The 21,176-nt window shown below is 36.5% G+C and overlaps 1 protein-coding gene across 1 annotated transcript; it reads left to right on the forward strand.

The window, feature by feature from the left end:
• The first annotated feature begins 17,687 nt into the window (after window positions 1–17,687).
• On the forward strand, window positions 17,688–20,896 carry LOC127789688 (BTB/POZ domain and ankyrin repeat-containing protein COCH-like). Its single transcript, XM_052318638.1, has 3 exons — window positions 17,688–18,418; window positions 19,323–20,296; window positions 20,566–20,896. Exons 1-3 carry the CDS (start codon window positions 17,963–17,965, stop codon window positions 20,591–20,593), a joined length of 1,458 nt encoding a protein of 485 aa, XP_052174598.1. The 5' UTR covers window positions 17,688–17,962; the 3' UTR covers window positions 20,594–20,896.
• The last annotated feature ends 280 nt before the right edge of the window (window positions 20,897–21,176 follow it).

Consider the following 21,176-nt stretch of genomic DNA (forward strand, 5'->3'; position numbering starts at 1 on the left):
GGAAGCAGGCTAAACGACAAAGGGGGAAAAGGCACGCCTAAATAAAATGGCAGGAAATGGTTGCCGTTTTGGCCCTCCAATCAATGGCCCACAACGCTACCATTTTGAGCAACCACTGATGGTTTCCAAAAGACCATCTTACCCCCAGGAAAACGACATCGTTGAAGCTTCATAATAATCCAACAATCTCCACCTTGAAGCTTCAACCCTTCAGAGACACCCTTCCATGAAATAGTGTAGCATGCTTATATCCTTGCCATCATTACTTTTGTTGGTTATTCTTTTAACCAACTTCGACATGCAGCAAGCCCAAACAATATTTGAACTTGGCTGCAGTCACTTTTTTTGTTCCCATATCTGTCAGATTATTTTCAGTAGAGACTTTTTGAATGTTTATAATACCTTTTCCCACTTGATCCCTTACATAATGATATTTCACATCCACGTGCTTTGTGTTTTCATGGTATACCAGATTTTTACTCAAGTGAATAGCACTTTGACTATCAAAAAATACCACAACCTTACCATGTAACGTCTGAATTTTCTTCAAGAGACCTTGAAGTCAGCTGGCTTCTTTAAATGCATCCGTCACAGCCACATATTCTGCCTCAATGGAAGACAATGCAATCAAAGGCTGGAACTATGACTTCCAGCTAATACAATTACCACTTAAGCTAAAGAAATAAGCAGTAATCAATTTTCTTGAGTTTTTATCTCCTACAAAATCAGAATCTACAAAGTCTACCAGATTAAGTGCATCAAATCTTTTCATGTAATTTAAACCAACATTTAAAGAGCCATTGATATATCTTAATAAGAATTTTAAGGCATCCCAATGAATTTTACCAAGGTTAGACATAAATCTGCTAAGTAAAGAGATTGAAAAAGTAAGGTCTAGCCTGGTACTAATCATAGAATACATGATGGTTCCAATTACATTAGCATATGGAATTGTTTTCATTTTCAATTTTTCATAATCAGATGATGGGCATTGAGTTTTAGACAAGATAAAATAACCAGCCAAAGGTGTATTTACTGATTTACAACTTAACATGCCAAATTTTTGTACAACCTTTAGCAAATAGTCATGTTGGTGAATTTTTAAACAACTTTTACTTCTATCTCTCTCGATTACCATTCCTAAAACTTTCCTAGCAGGTCCTAAGTCTTTTATGTCAAAATTTGTGTTCAACATTGATTTTAATTCACATATCTTTGACTTAGATTTTCAAATCAACAAAATGTCATTAACATACAAAAGAAAATAAATAGGAATTTCCTAGAGGATAAAGTAAAGAAAGTTGTCATATTCACTCCTAACAAAACCAATCCCAATTACAAAATTATCAAATTTTTTGTACCATTATCTTGGGGGTTGTTTTAGCCTGTACAAAGACTTTTTTCAATAAACAAACATAATCAGGATGAAGTTTATCAACATAGCCAGCCTGTTGTTCCATATAAATGAGTTCATCTAGATCATCATATAAGAAGGTAGTTTTAACATCTAGTTGTTCTAATTCTAAGTCGTACTAAACAACTATGGCAAGCATCATACGTATAGTTTTAAATTTAACAACAATATAAAAAAAATTATGTATAATTTATGCCCTCCCTTTGTGTAAATCCTTTAGCCACTAATCTAGTTTTAAATCTTAAAGGATCAGTGGGTAACATACCTTCTTTGAGTTTATATAGCCATTTACACCTTACCAGCTTTTGTTTATGAGGTCTTGGGACCAATTCCCAGGTGTTGTTGGTCATTAAAGAAGACATTTCTTCATCCATTGCACACTGCCATTTTGAGCAATCACGAGAGCTGCCAGCCTCCTCATAACAGAATGCCTCACTACTTCTCATTTCCATTCCTGCCACTAAGGCACAGTAAATGAGCTCTGAATATGCATATCTAGCAGGAGATCTTATAGTCTGTAATACCAGGTATTACATGGTATTAAAATAAATAAATTTTGATCATTTTGAAAGGATCTCGGGTGGTCCGGGAAGCCCAAGAGTCGGTTTCGAGAAATTAATTAATGAAATTTATCGAGTTAGCTGCAGGGAGTGTCTCGGGACTTGGATGTCCAGGGAAGAGGGCATGAGGCTGGTGAGCGTCTCGAGGCAAGGCTAATGACGCTAGAAGCAGTCTAAACGGAAATAATTTTCGGAATAAATTTTGTATCAGCCTAAATGGGTGTCAGTACCGAATAGTCGTAGGGGACCTCCTGAAAGCTGAGGGGGCCCTAAAGGTGGTTCGGTTTTCTAAGTAAGACAACTCTTGAGTGTTTTCGGGTCGAATAAAGGTCCCGTGCAGGCGTAGGGATGAGGTCAGTATTCCCGAGTAGTGGTCGATTATTAATTCTGATAAATCGAGATCTGGTGTAGCTTGGTGGTATAATTTAAAGCCTTGGGAGGGTCCAAGAAAAATTATAGAAAATCCCTAAGTGTAATTATTATATTCCTTAAGTGGAATTATGGTAAAAATAGGGGGATTAAAAATTGTAATTATGTATATATATATATATATAGTTGTGTGAGGAAGCTTCCTATTGAACGTCTCTGTAAGTTTAAAATGGCCAAAATAGAGAGCTTGCAAGAGAGAGCTCGTGTGAGGTGGAGAAGTGGCAGAGAAATGGAAGAGAAGAGAGACCGCGAGAGTGAGATCGAGAGAAAGCTTGTGAGAAAGAAAGAGTGTGAGAGAGCATTGCCGAGGGAGGGAGATGACCGATCGAGGGCGGCCATGGTTGTCGCGGCCAAAGAAGCTGCGACCAATATCAATGGCAGCAACAGCCGCGGCCTGAAGCAACAGCGAGCATGAGAGGGCCGCAGTGAAGATCGGCGATGCAGTAACAGCCTGGAGCGGTGGTTTTGATAGCTTGAAGGAGCTCCAACGCCAGCGTGGGAAGCTTCGATGGCCATCTATGGCCGCTGGGTTGCAGTGATGGCTGGTAGAGCGCAAGCTGAAGGCGCGTGGGTAGTCGGTGCGGTGCGGCCAGCGACGGCTTGGAGGCGAGAAGTTGATGGCGAGAGGCGTCCTGCGAACCAGTGGGCGGCCGCGGCAAGGTGGCCAGGAGCTCCACCGATCGACCATGGCAGCGTCACGCAGGGGAGGCCGACGCGCAACAGGCTCGCAGTGGTGCTGAAGCGGACGGTGGCCGGGGGCGTTGGCTATTGGAGGCCAGCCGTGGCAGGAGGTGGCTGGGGTCGGTGGTGGCTGGAGGTGTGCGCAGTGGCCATGCGTGAAGAAGGCGCGGGAAGTAAGCGAAAAAGAAGAACAGTGAAGGAGGAAAAAAGAAATAAAAGAAAAAGAAAAAATAGAAAAGAAAATGAAATAAAGAAATAATGGAGAAAATAGGGAAAAATAGCCAAAATTTTCAGAAAAATTGGAGAAAGTTCTAGAAATTAATTTGGGACCCGAGGAGCGTGCTGGAAGCTCGAAAACGAGATTTTGGACGCAAATGGCAGCTCAGGAGGCAAAGTCGGTATGGGCATTTTTTGAATTTCTATCTAACCGAGTCGAGGTAAATTAATATTTCTTTCCCAAATTATTTGCATTAAGCGAGTTAATGTAGAATAATTATTTGTTGGATTAAACCCTATGTCGAGGTTATTTGGAAAGTTGTTGATGGTCGATTATGCCGTGGTTGGTGTTGTTTTTGTTGATTTGTTGTCGGGTGAGTTTTGCGATGTGTAGCGAAATTGAGGGCATTGGTTTAATGCCAGATGTTAATGGAGTTGGGTTTGTGTGTGTTTGCATCTAGGTTTGACCGAGGAGGCAGTGATCCTAGAAGAACTTGAGATTCAGGCTAGAGTTCGTGCCGAGGCAAAGTTAAGGCTTCGAGCCAGATAAGGGACGGCCCCATGTGGAGATGGCCTTGCAAGTTGGTAAATGTGTTTGATAATGTTTTATGTTGCATTTGCATGTAGTGGTTAACACTTGCGCGATGCGAGATCTAGTGGACCTGTGGCCATAAGGAGGACTAGTGTTGTAAGAGCTGATAGGTTAATGCCTCAAACCTTGGAGGGTTGTGAGGATGAGTGGGCCTAGCCTCATTTGCATGCATTGGCATACATAAACATAGTTATATTCATATTTACATGTATTGCACCCTTACTGAGTCTTTGTGACTCATGAGATTTTACCTCATGTGTAGATGTTGTAAGTCCAGATGCAAGCAGGGATGACGCCGGGAGGCTGTAGTGGCAACTAGCTGTGTTGCCCGAGTTGTGTATTTTATTATCTCTTATATGTAGCCATATAGTGTTTTGTATGTATACCCTTGTGAGTAAATGTATGTGTTGATGAGAGTTAGATGTATCTAATTGTTGTAATCATCAGTGTGTTAGATGATTGTGAGTCTGCGTGATTTATACGTGGCTTGAGTTGTTGAAGCCAAGTTCGAACCGAGTAAAGATCAGCAAAGTACATTCTCATAAATCCCCAATACTCAGCGAAGTGTTTGTATGCTAGCTTTGTGCCTGGATCACCTCTGTCTTGCTATGGGGTGAGCTAAAGAGAGGTAAAGCTCACTCGGGTTTCAGGTCTCGGTCCGCTGGATTTTTCTTGTTTGAGTTGGGATCAATTCCTGAGTGGAGCGAAGGGAAAGACGAAGCCTAGTTCCCACCTAGGGAATTTCCTGTTGAAACATAGTCTAACCATTCAGTTGTGGTTCGTCGGGTGAGTAATCCGGTCGATTATTTATCGGTGGCGTCCGTAAGTGGGAACGGGTCGTTACATAGTACTCCTACTTCTATCACGGGTTAACTGATAATCCCTTAAGTTTTGCTAAGGAGAGTCATACTGCTCCACCTCAGCCTCAGGGACATTAGTTGACTTCTCATGATCACTTTCGTGGTTAGAGGTTGGATCATTGTTTGGGCTGGGATTATCAGGGACTGGGGCAGCTGGCAAGTCATTCATACCTGCTGGCTGCTCCACTTGAAATTGAGTATTACCAATTATCACAAAATCATTAGGGATACTGGGTTCTAATTCTAGGTTTTCTAATTTGTAAGGAAAAACATTTTCATTAATATAACATTCCTGCTTATGATTATTTTGACTCCACTTGAACTCCTATCCCATAACATATAGCCTTTAGTTCTATCTTGGTATCCTACAAATACACATTTCGTGGACCTTGGGCCTAATTTTCCTATTGATTAGTGAACATAGGCTTCACACCCAAAGACTTTTAAATGATCTAAGTTCATTTTTCTACTTATCTATTTTTTTTCAAGGCACTTAAGGATTAAGACAGTAGATGGGCTTCTATTTATCAGGTAGGCAGTAGTAGAGAGGGCTTCTCCTCAAAAAGTCTTAGGCATACCGGTTGTGAACAATAGACATCTTACCTTTTCTAGGAGTGTTTTGTTCATTCTTTCAGCCACCCCATTCTGTTGGGTGTGTTCCTAATAGTTTTGTGCATAATAATGCTATGTATGTTGCAGAACTCATCAAAATCTCTATTACAAAATTCTAATCCATTGTTTGTTTTTAAAGTTTTAATTCTCTTATCAGTTTGGTTTTCAACTAAGGTCTTCCATGTTTCAAATTTTTCTAATGTCTGATCCTTAGTCCTAAGAGGGAATACCCACACTTTCCTGGTAAAGTCATCAACAATAGATAAGAAATACCTATTGCCACCAAAGGTTGGTGTTTGAAAGGGACCCCATAGGTCTGCATGCAAGTATTCTAGGCATACCTTTGCCAGGTGAGTTCATTTCTGGAAACTCATCCTATGTTGCTTGCCTAGGGTACAAGGCTCACAAAAGTTTAGGGAACCTGTAGTCACTGAATCAAGATAGCCTTGATTTGACAGTGCCTGCAGAGCTTTTTGGCTCATGTGACTAAGTTTCAAGTGCCAAAGATTTGTCTTATCAGATTTAACTATGCATTCAGAAGAAGCAGGGATAAATGAACAACCATTTAAAACATACAAACCTTGTTTCTTAGTACCAGTTACAATCAGGTCATTGATTTTAAAAACATGCATGGATTCATTTTAAGCAGCATAGGAATAACCTAATTCGTCTAATGTACCAAGGGATATTAAATTTTGTTTCAAGCCAGGCACATACCTTACATTAGTGAACATTCTGACTTTATTGTCATGCATTTTTAGGGTTATGTCCCCTATACCTTGCACACTACATGATTGGTTAATTGTTTCCCATATAAATAGTGTCAGATTCTTTGTTACTAAAGTTTTGAAACCATGCAATATTAAGGCACATGTGAAATGAACATCCAGAATCCATTATCCACTCATTAGTAACAGATGCATTAGAAACAGTAAGAACTTCTACTAATGTGTTAGTGTTATTGGCAGCTATGGTTACATTACCCCTTTGTTTATGTTTCTTTAAGAGATCATAACATTAATACTTCTTAATGTGACTTTTTTTCCCACAATGATAACACTTCCACTTAGGTTTTTGTTTATCCTTCTTTTCTTTGTTTTACCTTTATTCCCAAAATCGCCAGATTAATCTCCATTACCCGTATTATTTCTCTTTTCAAACTTTCCTTTAACAAATAAGTTATTTCCAGGTTTTTTAGATGTGTTTAACTCTAACTCCTTAGCTTTAATTCCAGATATAACAAGGTCTAAGCTAGGTACAATTCAAGTATATTGCAGAGCATGTTTAACAACATTATATCCATCAGGTAAAGAGTTTAATAAGATCATATCCTCACTGGTATCACCAAAGGCTTGATATGTACCTCTCAACAGCAAAGCAAGTCTAGTAAACTCATCTATGTTTTCATCCATAGATTTAGACACATTCATTTTAAAGTTAAATAACATACCCTTTAGGTAAACTAAGTTGGGAGCAGATATAACAGAATATAATAAATCAAGCTTATTCCATAATTCAATAGGAGTATTCATGCCATCAACTTTACAGATAACACTATCACCAAGATGCAAGAAAATAAGATTGTAAGTTTCTTCCCTCACCTCATCAGTTCTAGCTAACTGATCTTCCGACCATTTTTTGTCATTGGGATCAAGTGCAATAAGCACTTTGTGATGAGGGAGCAGAACTCTCATCTTCTTTTTGCAACTACCGAAGTCACTTTTTTCGTCAAATGTTTCGATTTCAAATCAAGTTGATGTCATCTTCATTTTGCACGAAGGTACCCTAAAACCTTAGATGTTGACAGAGACTCACACAAAAAACACTCAACAGACAAAGACTCTCAACAAACCCTAAAGAATCAGATCAACACAAGCAAAACAAAATATAACCCTAAGATTTGAAATAGCACAGGCTCCAAAACCCTAGACTATGGATACCAAAGAAATGGCTTTGATACCACTGTTGTGTTGAGACAAGTCTCGACCACTACTCAAAATAGAATCCAAAAATAAAGCCAAAACATACACACAAAAAATCGATAGACTTAAAACATACATATGAGCAGAATAGCAAAATAAAGCATAAACGAACACAAGCAAGTTTTACCGTGGTTCACCCGTTAATGAGGGTTATGTCCACGTTGAGCTCTAGCAAATAAAGCTCACTGCACTATCGGAAGAGATGATTACAACCTCAATGTACAAAGCTCGCGCTCATATACTCACTGTACAAATAAACAACTCTCTAATAGAAAACACCTCAAAATCATATGTATATAGATTATAGGCAAGAAAACCCTAGAGATAAAAATATTCGCATCAAACTATACAAAGAGAAAAATATTTGCGGAGAATGAAAGCAAACCCTAAAAGAGGCAACACAAATCGGAGGCTATGCATTTTCTGATCTCAAGACACTGTAAAAGATAAATAGAGGAAAGTAGCGGTGAGGATCCGGTAGTATAAAGGCAGCATTGATGATCAGGATGGAAGCAAGCTAAACGACAAAGGGGGAAGAGGCACGCCTAGATAAAACAACAGGGAGTGGTTGTCGTTTTGACCCTCTAATCAATGGCCCACAACGTTGCCATTTTGAGCAGCCATTGATGGTTGTCAAAAGACCATCCTACCCCCTGCAAAACGACATCATTGAAGCTTCATAATAATCCAACGAACTTGTCTGGTTAGGGAAACTTCATTAATTCTGCATTTGAATTTCCTAACAAACCTACTGCTGTATGAGAAGACATTAATGGAACTTGTTATTCCAATTGACAACTAATTTTTTCTTAGTAGTTATTGTTATTTTAAGCCCTTGTATGTAGGTGCAGTTCTATATATGCTGGAGTTGTGGTTTTTATACTTGCAAGGTAATTCCCCCTAATGTTTTGTTCCATTCTGCTAAAGCATTTACGGCAGACCTTGTACTCTGTCCAACAGAAAATGCTATATACTTCATCCAATTAACTTATTTTCCTCTCATTTATATTGCCCGAATTTTTTTATGTGGTTTAACTAGAGCGCCCAGTGTCCACCCAAAAATGAAAAATATGAACTTATGTATTATGTCCTTAATTTGAGCTTTGGTGTATGTTTTGAAAGAATCCTCTTTAGACTTAGGGAAAATGCTCTGATTTACACTGTATTCATTTATCGTGTTTTGATAGCAAATCGTTGATTTCTGGCTTGAAACAGGGTTGCTGTTCTTTCAAGCTGCTCCTTGGGCAGGCGCCTTTAACGGATGGCCGCTACTGACAGTAGCGGTTTTTTTTTTTTTTTTGCCTAGATTCCTGCCTCTTGGGTGTGTTTGATAACATAAAAAATGTTCCATTTATGGAATTGAATTCCATCTTAAGTGTTTGATACGCTATATTTTTCATATAATTGAATTCCATAGTATAACCATTAAAGTTTATTTTTTGCTCTTTTTCATGAAAAATTCTATCTAAAAAGAAGATGATTTTTGTTTTCCATATAAGTTAAAAAATATTTTCTTTTCCACTTAAATACTATCAAACACGCCCTTAGGTTTATGTGCGGTAAAAAGAAGATAAATCTCAAAAATTGTGATAGAATGAGAATAAATTTACAAAAAAAAAGGTGGTATTTTAGGTATTGACCTGCTTTTTTACTGTTGGGTTCAAACTTCAAGCTGGCAGCTGACAATGATGTTGCATTCCTGGACAGGATTCCACGTGTATAACATTTGGAAAATTTGAGTTTCAGGTAGGTGAAAGGTAAAGGTTTGAATCAATGCCGAATTAGCTTAATGCTCAAGCAATATCTGAGACTCCGATCCAATTACTTACGTTGAACTTGCCAATTTTATGTGGAGAGACCCACTTCAAAAAGATGCTGAATTGGTTCAATGTCTTTATTGAATAAGATGGGCAACATTAACAAATATGCTTTCTTACCGCATTCATTTATTTAGCCCTTTTTCTCTTTGGAACCAATTTGGTTTCTGATATGAATGAAACTGTTCTTTTGCACTAGCACAAGGTCTTGTCTTGATCATGAGAATGTAAAAGTTGAAATATATAATAAAATAATATTGATAATTATTGTATATGGATGTGTATAGAATACTTTTGATTAAATTAAAACATCGCCTTAATTTTTACTTTTTCAGATATGTGTGTGGTTTCGAATATTGTAACATTCAAGAGTTTACAATCCCAAAATAATTCATTGCATGTATCTTTGTTTCCAATCTGCAGTAGTACTGTAGCTGTGTTTTTCTATTGTCAGAATCAAAGTTTATGTTGATGCCTCAACATGGCCATAACAAAAGGTTATATTATATTTTGGGTTTCTTCTGCTAATTATATTTTTTAGTTTCAAGTTTCAATGTTTTTGTCGGTTTTGGATCATATTTTATATTTTTGAACACACATAAAATAGCTGTCCCCAGGAAACCTTTTTGTGTGAACTTTTATTTCTATGATAAGGCTGCTTTGCATGACGACATGAAAAGAGGATACAATGATGAAATATATATATATATATATATATATAAAAGTCAATTAGGATGAAGAATTGGGTTTGATGATTTCTGTGGTACTGTTGAAGGCTGATAATATATACTTTGACTAGCCAGGACAACTACACAAGTTCTTGACTTGGAGCACAGCAGAAGGGAAGTGCAAGATTTGATTGAACAGCCATCTTGTCAAACCAAAACAAACTTGCATGTGCACAAACAGAAAGAGGTGTTGAAAACGGCAAAATTCATTAATGCTTGAATTGCTTGTACATTTTTGTAACTAGAGTTTTTGGCAGAAGCAAAAAAGAAAAAAAAAAATTTATAGCACCAAGTTGGATGAAAACCATGTTCTTAATTTCTACATTGGAATCCTTTTTCTTTAGTCTTTTAGTATTTATTAAATTTCTCCTTTTTTTCGATAAGTAAACCCAAAAATTATAACAGAATGATTGTCTCACTTCAAATACATATAATAATTAAATTAAAACCAAGTGTATGTGAGGTGAAGCCTGCATTTCCTAACTTGCATTTCTTACTTTTTTTAAGGGCGTTCATCTAATTATCCTCTGATGGGCAGACAACTGTATTTTTGAATGTCCTTTCTCTAACTCACACATATGCCATCCATCCCAAGTTTCCAACCTGCGAGAAGTGGTCTCCATGAATTCTTATCCTCATCTTTTTCCATCAAACGTCATTTCATTGTCTCCTTATATAAATTTCTTTACCCTCAACGTTTGTTTCTTGTTACCCTTGCATTTGATCATGGCCGCATATATACCTACCTAGCGTATACTACATGGACTTATTATCTACAGATAAACAATTTTCGTATAAAAGATTAATACTAATGAATTGATATGAAATATTTCTCTAATTAATTATAAGTTATGTTGTTGATTAATTATATAAGAATTAAAAATTAGTGAAAAATTAAAATTCATTTATGCTTTCTATATATGTATATAATTGGAGAGATATTTATGCATATAACCAACAAGAAAATTAGAAGGTTGAGCATCTAACATCAAGGTTTGCAAGACCATTACCGCATATATAGCTTCCATTGCCAAGGCCCAAGGATAGGTCCAGAAACCCAAATTCATTGGGTAAACCATGTCCTTAATTAATTCCTTCTTAAACCTCATAAATCAACTTTTTAAGGGGTTATATTACATCTTTATGTATAACCCAATGATAAAACATTCATTAATTTGAAAAACCATAGGTTATCTCTCCATATATTCATATCAAAACTTATAGTTTGCTATTTGATAGTTTTATTTTCTCTGCGGAAAGAATTGCTTCTTTCTTTTCCTTTCTTACAAGCAACATCCAACCCCTTAAATCAACTTTTTAAGGGGTTATATTACATCTTTATGTATAACCCAATGATAAAACATTCATTAATTTGAAAAACCATAGGTTATCTCTCCATATATTCATATCAAAACTTATAGTTTGCTATTTGATAGTTTTATTTTCTCTGCGGAAAGAATTGCTTCTTTCTTTTCCTTTCTTACAAGCAACATCCAACCCCCCCCCCCCCCCCCCCCCCCCTTGTGCATGTTGTTGTCATATATTCAAAAGATGGTGCTGCACACTGCTCACAACATATACAACAGCTATGATAAGTTTTTCAGTCTTTAATTACAAAATGCACTCTCTCTCTCTCTCTCTCTCTCTCTCTCTGTATATGCTTGTATATTTGTGTGATATATAATATAGCATGTTTCTTACTAAATAATAATAATTTAAAATTTCAAAATTTGAGAGAGGTTTCTTCAGTGAAACTAATAAACTAAACTAAAAGTTTTTATGTACTGCGCACAGAAAGAGGTGGATTCGTTGAAATGTATGTATTTGATTGTGTGAAATGTATATGGTGAAGGGATGGGGGTAGGTGATGAGAGCTGGGGGATGAAATGACTAGAAATGACAAGTCAACTGTCAAATCGTAGGACATCAAATCATAAGATGTCACGTCTTGTCAATCAATCAACAGTGGGATTTGGATGCGTTTTGCTTGTTCACCATGACACTTGAAAGGTGCAGGGTTCAGTGTGAAAATTGCACCTCCCCTAAATTTTTCTCTTTTCTTCTTTTATCCATTTCGAAATTACTTCCTTAATCACTGATCGTACACTATATAATTAAGGAGATAAAATTATTAAAATAGTGCATGACTTTAAAAAAAAAAAAACAAAACTTTTATACGAATCTCTAAGTGGTCGTCTAGCAGTCACGCAGAGTGAATGGACTTGTAGTTAATGCTGCTGTAGAAGCTTGGTAAACACCTTAACACAATGAAGAAATGTGGACTAACATTATGTTGAAACAATAGCAGCAGCATGCTAATAATATTCTCGTTGAAACCTCATCAGAAAAAGACAAAGTTGAGGCGACTACTTATGGCGAAAGCAAGGAGCAAGTAGACATGGAAGATGAAGACTTGGTTTTTACGTGGAATGGCCTTCTTGTCCCACGCCCAATCCAATGCAATGCAATGCTCTGCAGATCCCCACCCCACCACCTTAATCAACCCCTCAGACCCCGCTGCCCCGGCCGACACGGCTTTATGTCCAGCCATGCTAGCTCCTTGTTTCAATCGCTCCCACCCTTCCCTCTCATCAGTCATCATACTTATTACACTTATTATTTTAATTTTTGTTTTATTATTCATGAAAATTTATAATTACTACTTTTTAAATATATATACTAAACTCAAGTTACGTAATAGGTCACAAATCGTATGCACTATTAAATAAATATACATAAATTTATGCCTAAACTCGCCCCCAACCCCCCCCCCCCCCCCCCGCCAAAAAAAAAAAAAAAAAAAAACCCTGAATGTTGGTAACAGAAATTGACTACAAATAAGACTTTTACTTCCAGATCTTTTTACTATGATTCTAAAGCAAAAATGTGTTACATGAATATGAACCAAAAATGTTTTGATCAATATGTTTCAATTTTGGAAAGTACCAACTGTACTTTTCAATATTATTTTAGTTCACTATGCAACGAGATAAAAATTAATTGGTCATAAATAAAGAGAGAATTCACTAGCTTTAACATGTACTTTTCACATGTGATTGATCATAAATTAGTGGCAACATGTAATAGGACACCTCTCTTTAAAATTGATTAATCCGTGTGATCTTCATGCGTGTGATGGGTTGTACTAAGTTACTTAATGTAATTAATTATCACATCTTCTCACTTGCAGGAAGTATGAACACCAAGAAATTGAAGAAAGATTTTTATTGTGGTTTAATTGACTTTTTTTTTTGGTTAACATGTTATCACGAACGCTTCTTGCTGCTTAGCCCCACGATTCTAACAGAAGATATAAATCAGAGAACTTAGCAACTAATTTTTATCTCTAGCCTTTATTCACTGACTTGAGGGCGATTTGGCATTTTTTCAATTTTTAAGATAGTTCATGTCTGTTGAACTTTCTTCTCTGACCAAAACTCAAAAACAGAACTTGAAATCCCAAACAACAACACCCCAATAATTCTTCCTTTACCAATTTATCTATGCCTAGGGGGCAGTTTAATTGACTTTTAGTACAATGACGAATGAGACTTTTGCACCATCAAATATCATCGTATAATGAAATTACCATTCTCAATTTGCATATTCATAATATTTAGAAAATGTATAGATACATGATATATAAAACAACAATCAAATTGTAACCACTAGAATCCGTTCAAAGCTGATTTGTGCAAGCGTTATACAGTGAGGGTGTTGACTAAATTATTATAGTTGCTTTCTTGATTGATAACTCGGAGATGAATTAGATATTGAATATTCAATGCTAGATGTGAATAAATAGTGCTGACTATTGAAATGCTTCATTTGTTGTATATAGTCTTAAATTCTAATGTATACATAAAATAAAAAAACAATTTTCCTGTCAAATGTCATTTAAGGATGCCACTAATTGAATTATTTTTTACTTTTTGCAGAAATTGGTAGTGTTATAGTTTATTGTAATTTTTTCTTTCCTTTTCAGTAATTTTAACATTTTTTAGGAAGTAAAGTCATTAAAGCAAAGGAGTCTAACGAGTGGCATTACAAACTTAAAGACTGTTAGAACTACAAACTAAAATATCCAACAAAAGACTAAATAGAACAACCAATATCCAATAACAAAAATACAACAAAATTATGATAGTTTCTACCATAATTTTAACAAAATTCCTCCTTTAAGATCAAAAAATCACAATGACTGAACTAAGATGACTCTTCTACTCTAAACAATAACTCTAGTGGCTAAGAAAAAGATAATCGGAGGGGCATGGACCATAATTTATGAAAATGAACTATATATCTTAGATAGATTTAAAGTCTCAGGAATGAAAAAATCACTAAAATTCAATGCATTATTTCTTGAAGAAAGCCTCTTACCAAGAAAGTAAAATTAGTTTTATATATATACACACACACACACACACATCTCTTGATTGATCAATAATATGGCATCAACCAATTAGTTACCACACATATTCTGAAAGAAATTTGTGTAAAACTAGACCTAAATCCAACGTGAGGCTTTTTTATTATTTAGGAATTACTTTATCTTAGACAATAAATCAATGCTCACGATGAGCAAAAAATAAAAAACCAATGCTCACCATTTCTTTTTATTTTCACATTTTTAATATCCATACTAATAATTTGAAAAGCATACCTATATATCAATATCAAGATAGTAGTGTAAATGGCAAAAAAGTTTTTGAGAAAGAAAAGTGAGGAATTTGCATGATTAGTGTTTTTTTTTTTTCCAAACAAGATAGAAAACAAGCAAACTTTTGGAATCAATAGTTATTGATACCAAACCATACCGATTGATATGAATATCGTAGTTTACTAATATTAAATTATATCCTTTGTCTAATATAATATGGTAATATTCTTGTGACCATATTTATTACCTTCCTCGCATATTTACAGGAAGGTTGAGGATAGGTCTTCACTATTAAAAATACCTAAAAGAGCATTCAAGTCATATTCTACTTTAACCTGATCATGATGAAGAACATTCTTAAGATGCATAGATGTAGATCCCATTATGAACCCTATTGCGCAAGAGGAATAGGCTGATATAATTCATGTTAAATCCCTAGTTTTACGAGAGATACAATTATGTGCTTATTTAGTGGATCATAATCACCAAGTCTTTTTCATCACTTTTTGAAATATTCATGTTTTTACTTATGCATTATTTATTTTATTTATTATTTCATTACTACGTACTCTAGTAATTAATGCTAGACATCGTGCTACTGAGAGATTAAATTGCATGGGTATAAATGATCACTCGCATCAGTAATTGCTCTTGCCGCTTAAAATAACAAAATAACTACAAAATTAAAAAACGGCTTTTGTATCTTCGGCTAAGAAATGAAAAATGGCTCTTACCAAGCATTTATTCTGTTCATCATTAAAGCCAAAGCTAGATCAAATATTTAAGCTCAACATCTATAATAGGAATCAAGTAAAATCTTCTTGCGGTGGTCAAAATGGCTGCAAAATGGCAAAATAATTGTCGCAAAATAATAATTTTTTGGTAATTAATCAAATCGAAAAATAAACTCAAGCACTTACAAGAATTTTTTTATATATAAAGAAAGGTGAAAGATTTATTAAAATCAAGCAAAAAGAAAACAAAAAGCCTGAAAGAAAAACAGGTTACAGAATCACAAACAAAACAAGAACCAGACTGCCAAAAAAGACTAGAGCATGCTTCATATGATGACAAACTTTTCACTGTATGTAATTTATTTGACTAAACTAAAAACACACATGAATGTTATAACATCAAAAATTAGAATCACACTATAAGTGCTACCTTAATTGATTATTATTAGATAATCAGAAAATGAAAGACTTGTATGAGATCTAAAAATAATTATGATTAGCAAATCAGATCTTTCTTTATCTCACCTTGATAAGCCTGCAGGCTTAATAAGAGTAGTCACATCACATGTCATAATTGTTCAAAATAAAGAGACGACGTAGCTTGCATTTACTTATAAAGATGATAAAAATAATAATAATAGGAACAAGTGAATTTTAGTAGGATATTAAATTGGGTGCCAATGAGCTGGTAGAACAATGGACTACAAACATTCTCATATATATATATTTGTATTCGTATTCTCTTTTTAATACTTATATTCATACTTACTAGATAATTTATTTAGCTCATCATCCCCCGCCCCCCTTTTTTTTGCTCAGAAATACATTAACATCCAAAAAAAAGAAAAAAAAAGAAAGAAGCAAGGAAATAGAGAAAGAAACAGTAAACAAACAAAAAACAGAACATAGAAAAATAGAGAAGAGAGACCAGATCAGGGAGGCAAACTATTCCTCTCAATGGCATATATAGACATTTTGAAGACATGCTAGCATGCTGGGAGGATAGACTTGACCTTCAAACCCGCATCGAAAGCCCCAAGCTGCAAGCTCTTTAGCCATATTGTTCTCTTGGCAGAAAACATGATGCAAAGACTAGCTAGGATAAGAGGATCTAATCCCCGTCTTCATTAATTAATATATATTCACAAAATATTTGTCTCCATTCAATTTAAATAAAAGAATATATTTACTCATTTTTTATCTCAAATACTCAATCCACATTTAGGGTTATTAAGGTTAATATTATTGTCGAACGTTGATATTTTACTGGACCAAATTAGATCTCAACTATGAGTTATCGAGGAGAGTGCATACGGTATGATTGCTAGCATACCATATAGTGTATATGAACTTTATCTAATATAGATATGATTATGAAAGTCTCTAGTTTTTATTTATGCAAAAATTGTGTTTGAGGGGGAATCTTATAGTTTTTTTGTGAAAAAATTTTCCTAGACTAATGGATTATTCTCTTGTGATGGAATAATTTATATTTGCATTGAAATCAAACCATTATAAATTTCTTATCTTATTTTCTCCTATGTTTATGAATAATATAAGCAATTTAACCTTAACATGTATATACAAGATAAGATGTATCAATTATAGTAACTGTACTTTCTTAATTCTAATGAATGGTGAACAGTTTTATTTGAAAAAAAAAATTTGAATAGGACAGACACATATTCAGGTCCGAAACAGTGCGTGTTTACAGCTCACATAGAAGGCAGTGAAAGTTGCTTATACTACGGTGAAAACGGTTTTTCTGTAGATGATGTAATAATCACACAGTAAATCTACACTTAAAGTGTATCGTACACTTTATTAAAAAGAAAATTGATTCCTTTCTCGTAAAAAAGAAAAGCCACTTAACATGGCCTAATCCATATTCACATTCACCCATCAGGGCGTGGATTCATCTTCTTCTTCTTTCTTTTTTTTCATTTTTAAAAGTAATTTCCTAATCCACTTACTTTAAACCAAAGAAAAGATGTTTTTAATTAATTTTTTTTTCATTTTTAAAAGTATTTGTAAGGAATAAACCAACCTATTACTCTACCATCAAGGTAGGGAATGAGTTGGTAGGTCCGTTGTTTATTTAAAAAGTGTCTTTCCTGTTATCTTTTATGATTTAGTAGTGCTCTAACTATGTATATATATATATGTACTATATAATTTATGGATCCTAGTACTAAATAAAGTTTTTAAAAGAATAAAAATTTTAGTCAAGAGAGATGAATAATTTGGTAAATTAAAGCAGAGCCAAACCCAAATGAACAAAGTTTTGGACAAGCCGTTGGTATCCCTCGTGGTGTTTCTCCATTTGGTTAGAAAAAATTAAAAGAGTACAACTCGGTGGCTATGTATCACATGAAATTATTTGATTATTTTTTTAAATAAGTCAGCTGTCAGCCGCCCAGGATGGCCAAAAATCGCTCTCTTATTCTCCTCCTCCTCCTCCTCCTTCAGTCTTCCCCTTTTCTCCGATAAAGAAAAATATCCAACGCCAGGAACTCCTCCACTGAGAGAAAGAATGTCACAAGAAATTTGCAGGAAATTATCAGACAACCGAACAAACCTCCTCCTAATCCCCTCTTCCATCTCCATATAAACAAACAGAAACCTCGATCTCTCTCTCATCTCCATCTCTCCCTCTCCACAACAATTAATACCAACCATGAGCGTTGAAGACTCCTTGAGATCTCTCTCTCTCGACTATCTCAACCTCCTCATCGACGGCCAGGCCTTCAGCGACGTAACCTTCAGCGTCGAGGGCCGTCTCGTCCATGCCCACCGCTGCATATTGGCGGCCAGAAGCCTCTTCTTCAGGAAGTTCTTCTTCAGTCCGGACACGGCGGACCCGTCTAGAGTGAGATTCGTGTCGCCGTCGGCTAGGGGGTCAAGTCTTCCAGTGATACCGGTGAATTCGGTGGGCTACGAGGTGTTCTTGCTGATGCTGCAGTTTCTGTACAGTGGCCAGGTTTCGGTTGCGCCCCAGAAGCATGAGCCCAGGCCTAATTGCGGCGAGAGAGGCTGCTGGCATACGCATTGCACCGCTGCCGTTGATCTTGCTCTCGACACCCTTGCTGCCGCTAGATCCTTCGGGGTTGAACAGCTCGCGTTGCTTACTCAGGTAGCTTGCAAATCACAAGCCTAAAGAAGAAAGTCACATATAGAAATAGGTTTTAAGTCAGAGGAAAATCACTATAATCGTTTATATTCAATTAAGAAAACCTCGAGGTCTTAGACCGGGTTTTCCTGGATTGGCTGTTTGAGAAATGAGATCAGATGGTTTAGGTTGGACTTAATTTTCATGGGTTTTTACCTGCTTTTGGATGATTTATTTTGCCAAGCGGGTAGATTGGATCACTTAATTAAAGATAGTTGTGGTGGTCTGAATTGCTTTTATATGAAATGCTTTCTACTTTGAACTAGCTAGGTTGCGGCTGGCTTTTTGCAGACTTCGATCCAATTATTGGGTTCAATTCTTTGCATGCTGATCAACCTCTACTGCTTGAAACTTTTTCCCTTCCCTGATAATCTCATGGATAAGATGTGGTGGTACAGCCCACTTGAGAAGTTGTTCTATCTTGACTTACATGTATCGTTTCAATATTTTTCGGGTGGGTCTCGGATTGGGTTTTTCTACGATCCCATGTCTTTCTAATTTTAGATCTTGATCTCTAGTCTTGTCTTCCACAGTGAATGATCACACCAAATCTTTCCCAAACAATCTACTTTCCTAATTTAGATTTGGATTCCAAATCAAAAACGAAACTAAAACAAATTAAAGGGCCACCTCTTCACAATTTCGCACCAACACAACAGCAGTTGACAAATGCAAGACCTTCTATATTCCAACATATTTGCCAAAAATCGTATCACGTTTGAATGAATCCAATTCATCCCTAGGTTTATTTACAACTCTCTCTCTCTCTCTCTCTCTCTCTCTGTAGGTAACTACTCTACACGACGGTTATATAATTCAATCAACGCAATACAATATTTACTTGTTTTTCGTTTGTTCTTGTTTGCAGAAGCAATTGGAAAGCATTGTGGAGAAGGCCTCAATTGAGGACGTTATGAAAGTTCTCATAGCTTCAAGAAAGCATGACATGCACCAGCTTTGGTCTACTTGTTCCCATTTAGTCTCAAAATCTGGCCTCCCACCAGAAATCCTAGCCAAGCACCTCCCCATCGACGTCGTTGCCAAGATCGAGGAGCTCCGATCAATCGCCCGCCGATCCCTAATCACCCACCACCACGACCCCCGTGATCTCACCGCCACAGCTGACCTCGAAGACCAGAAAATTTTCCGAATGAGACGAGCACTAGATTCGTCTGATGTCGAGCTCGTCAAGCTCATGGTCATGGGGGAAGGCCTGAATCTCGACGAAGCATTGGCACTACATTACGCCGTTCAGAATTGCAGCCGAGAAGTGGTGAAAGCCTTGCTGGAGCTAGGCGCTGCAGATGTTGACTACCCGGCCGGGCCGACGGGGAAAACGGCGCTTCATATTGCGGCCGAGATGGTGTCGCCAGACATGGTGGCCGTGCTTCTGGACCATCATGCCGATCCAAACGTCAGGACCATTGATGGAATCACTCCTCTCGATGTTCTTCGAACCCTAACTTCGGACTTTCTATTCAAAGGGGCCGTGCCGGGAATAATCCTTATAGAACCCAACAAGCTCAGGCTTTGTTTGGAGCTGGTTCAATCTGCAGCAATGGTGATTTCTCGTGAAGAAGGGAGTGGCAACAATGGCGCCTCTTCTGCGCCAATTTATAATCCTTCAATGGCTGATGATCGTAACAGTAGCAGTAGCGGCGGCGACGTCAGTAATCTTACCCTAAATCCGAGAATGGCTTATCTCAATATGCGTAGTCCAGCTCGAATTAGGGTAAAAATGGATGAAGGAGAAGAAAGAGGCCACAACAATCAGAGGGAAGCCATGAATCTTCTTGGATCACAAGCTAGCTGTGACCCCTCCTTGTACCGGCACCCTCACGAGTATTAATTTACTCTCTCCTTCGTCCTACTATTCTGAGATTCAATGGATGAGTAATTAAGGCTTACAAGATTAAAACTTGACCCTTGAGATTGCCAATGCAACCAATTATCTTTAGGCTATGACTCTAGTTGTCTCTTTCATAGGCCAAGTGAAAATTGATTATATATATACACATTGGCATAGTCATTTTTCTTTCCTTAATTTGGTTTTGTTGTTTTTCTTTTTCTTTTTTTGGCTCTTCTGGGGTTGGTGTGTCTGAATTTTGTAGGGCTTCAACGGTGGATCATATTGAATGAGATGAACAATCGAGAAGGGGTTTGCTCATGCGATAAGACAAGGAGAATCTAAGTTTTGCAGTGGATGGAAATGATGCACAGGTCAATCTTTTCAATCCCCGGCCTAACACTATCTCCTTTTGTATTTATTGGGATATATCTAATGTAATATTGGACTATTTCATGTGACCAATTATTTTCTTGTCCCCCACCCACCTTTCATGGCATAAAGGGAACACAACTAATTTAGTTAATAATCAATTCATAACCTTTAAGTGTGAATGAAAAATTTATTTACGTGCATGCACATGAGAATAATTAATGAAAAAGACCCCATTTTATATATATATGTGGGTTAATTTGTGGGGTTACCCGGTGCTTTTATTTGGACCCAGGTGCTGTTTTGAAGAGGGAAATGAGCTGTCCAATTTTCTTTCTATATTGTTTTTATGGGCATCCGGAGAAAATTGATTGGCCTTTTGCTGAGTCTAATTATATATATATTAACGGTGATCATGGTTGGCTTGCATGAATGCTACGTCGAGCGTGACCAGACGACATCTTAATTGATCATATATCGGCATTGTTTAACTAATTAATTAGT

This window comes from Diospyros lotus, chromosome 14 (assembly GCF_014633365.1).
Source record: "Diospyros lotus cultivar Yz01 chromosome 14, ASM1463336v1, whole genome shotgun sequence".
NCBI classification, from domain to species: domain Eukaryota; kingdom Viridiplantae; phylum Streptophyta; class Magnoliopsida; order Ericales; family Ebenaceae; genus Diospyros; species Diospyros lotus.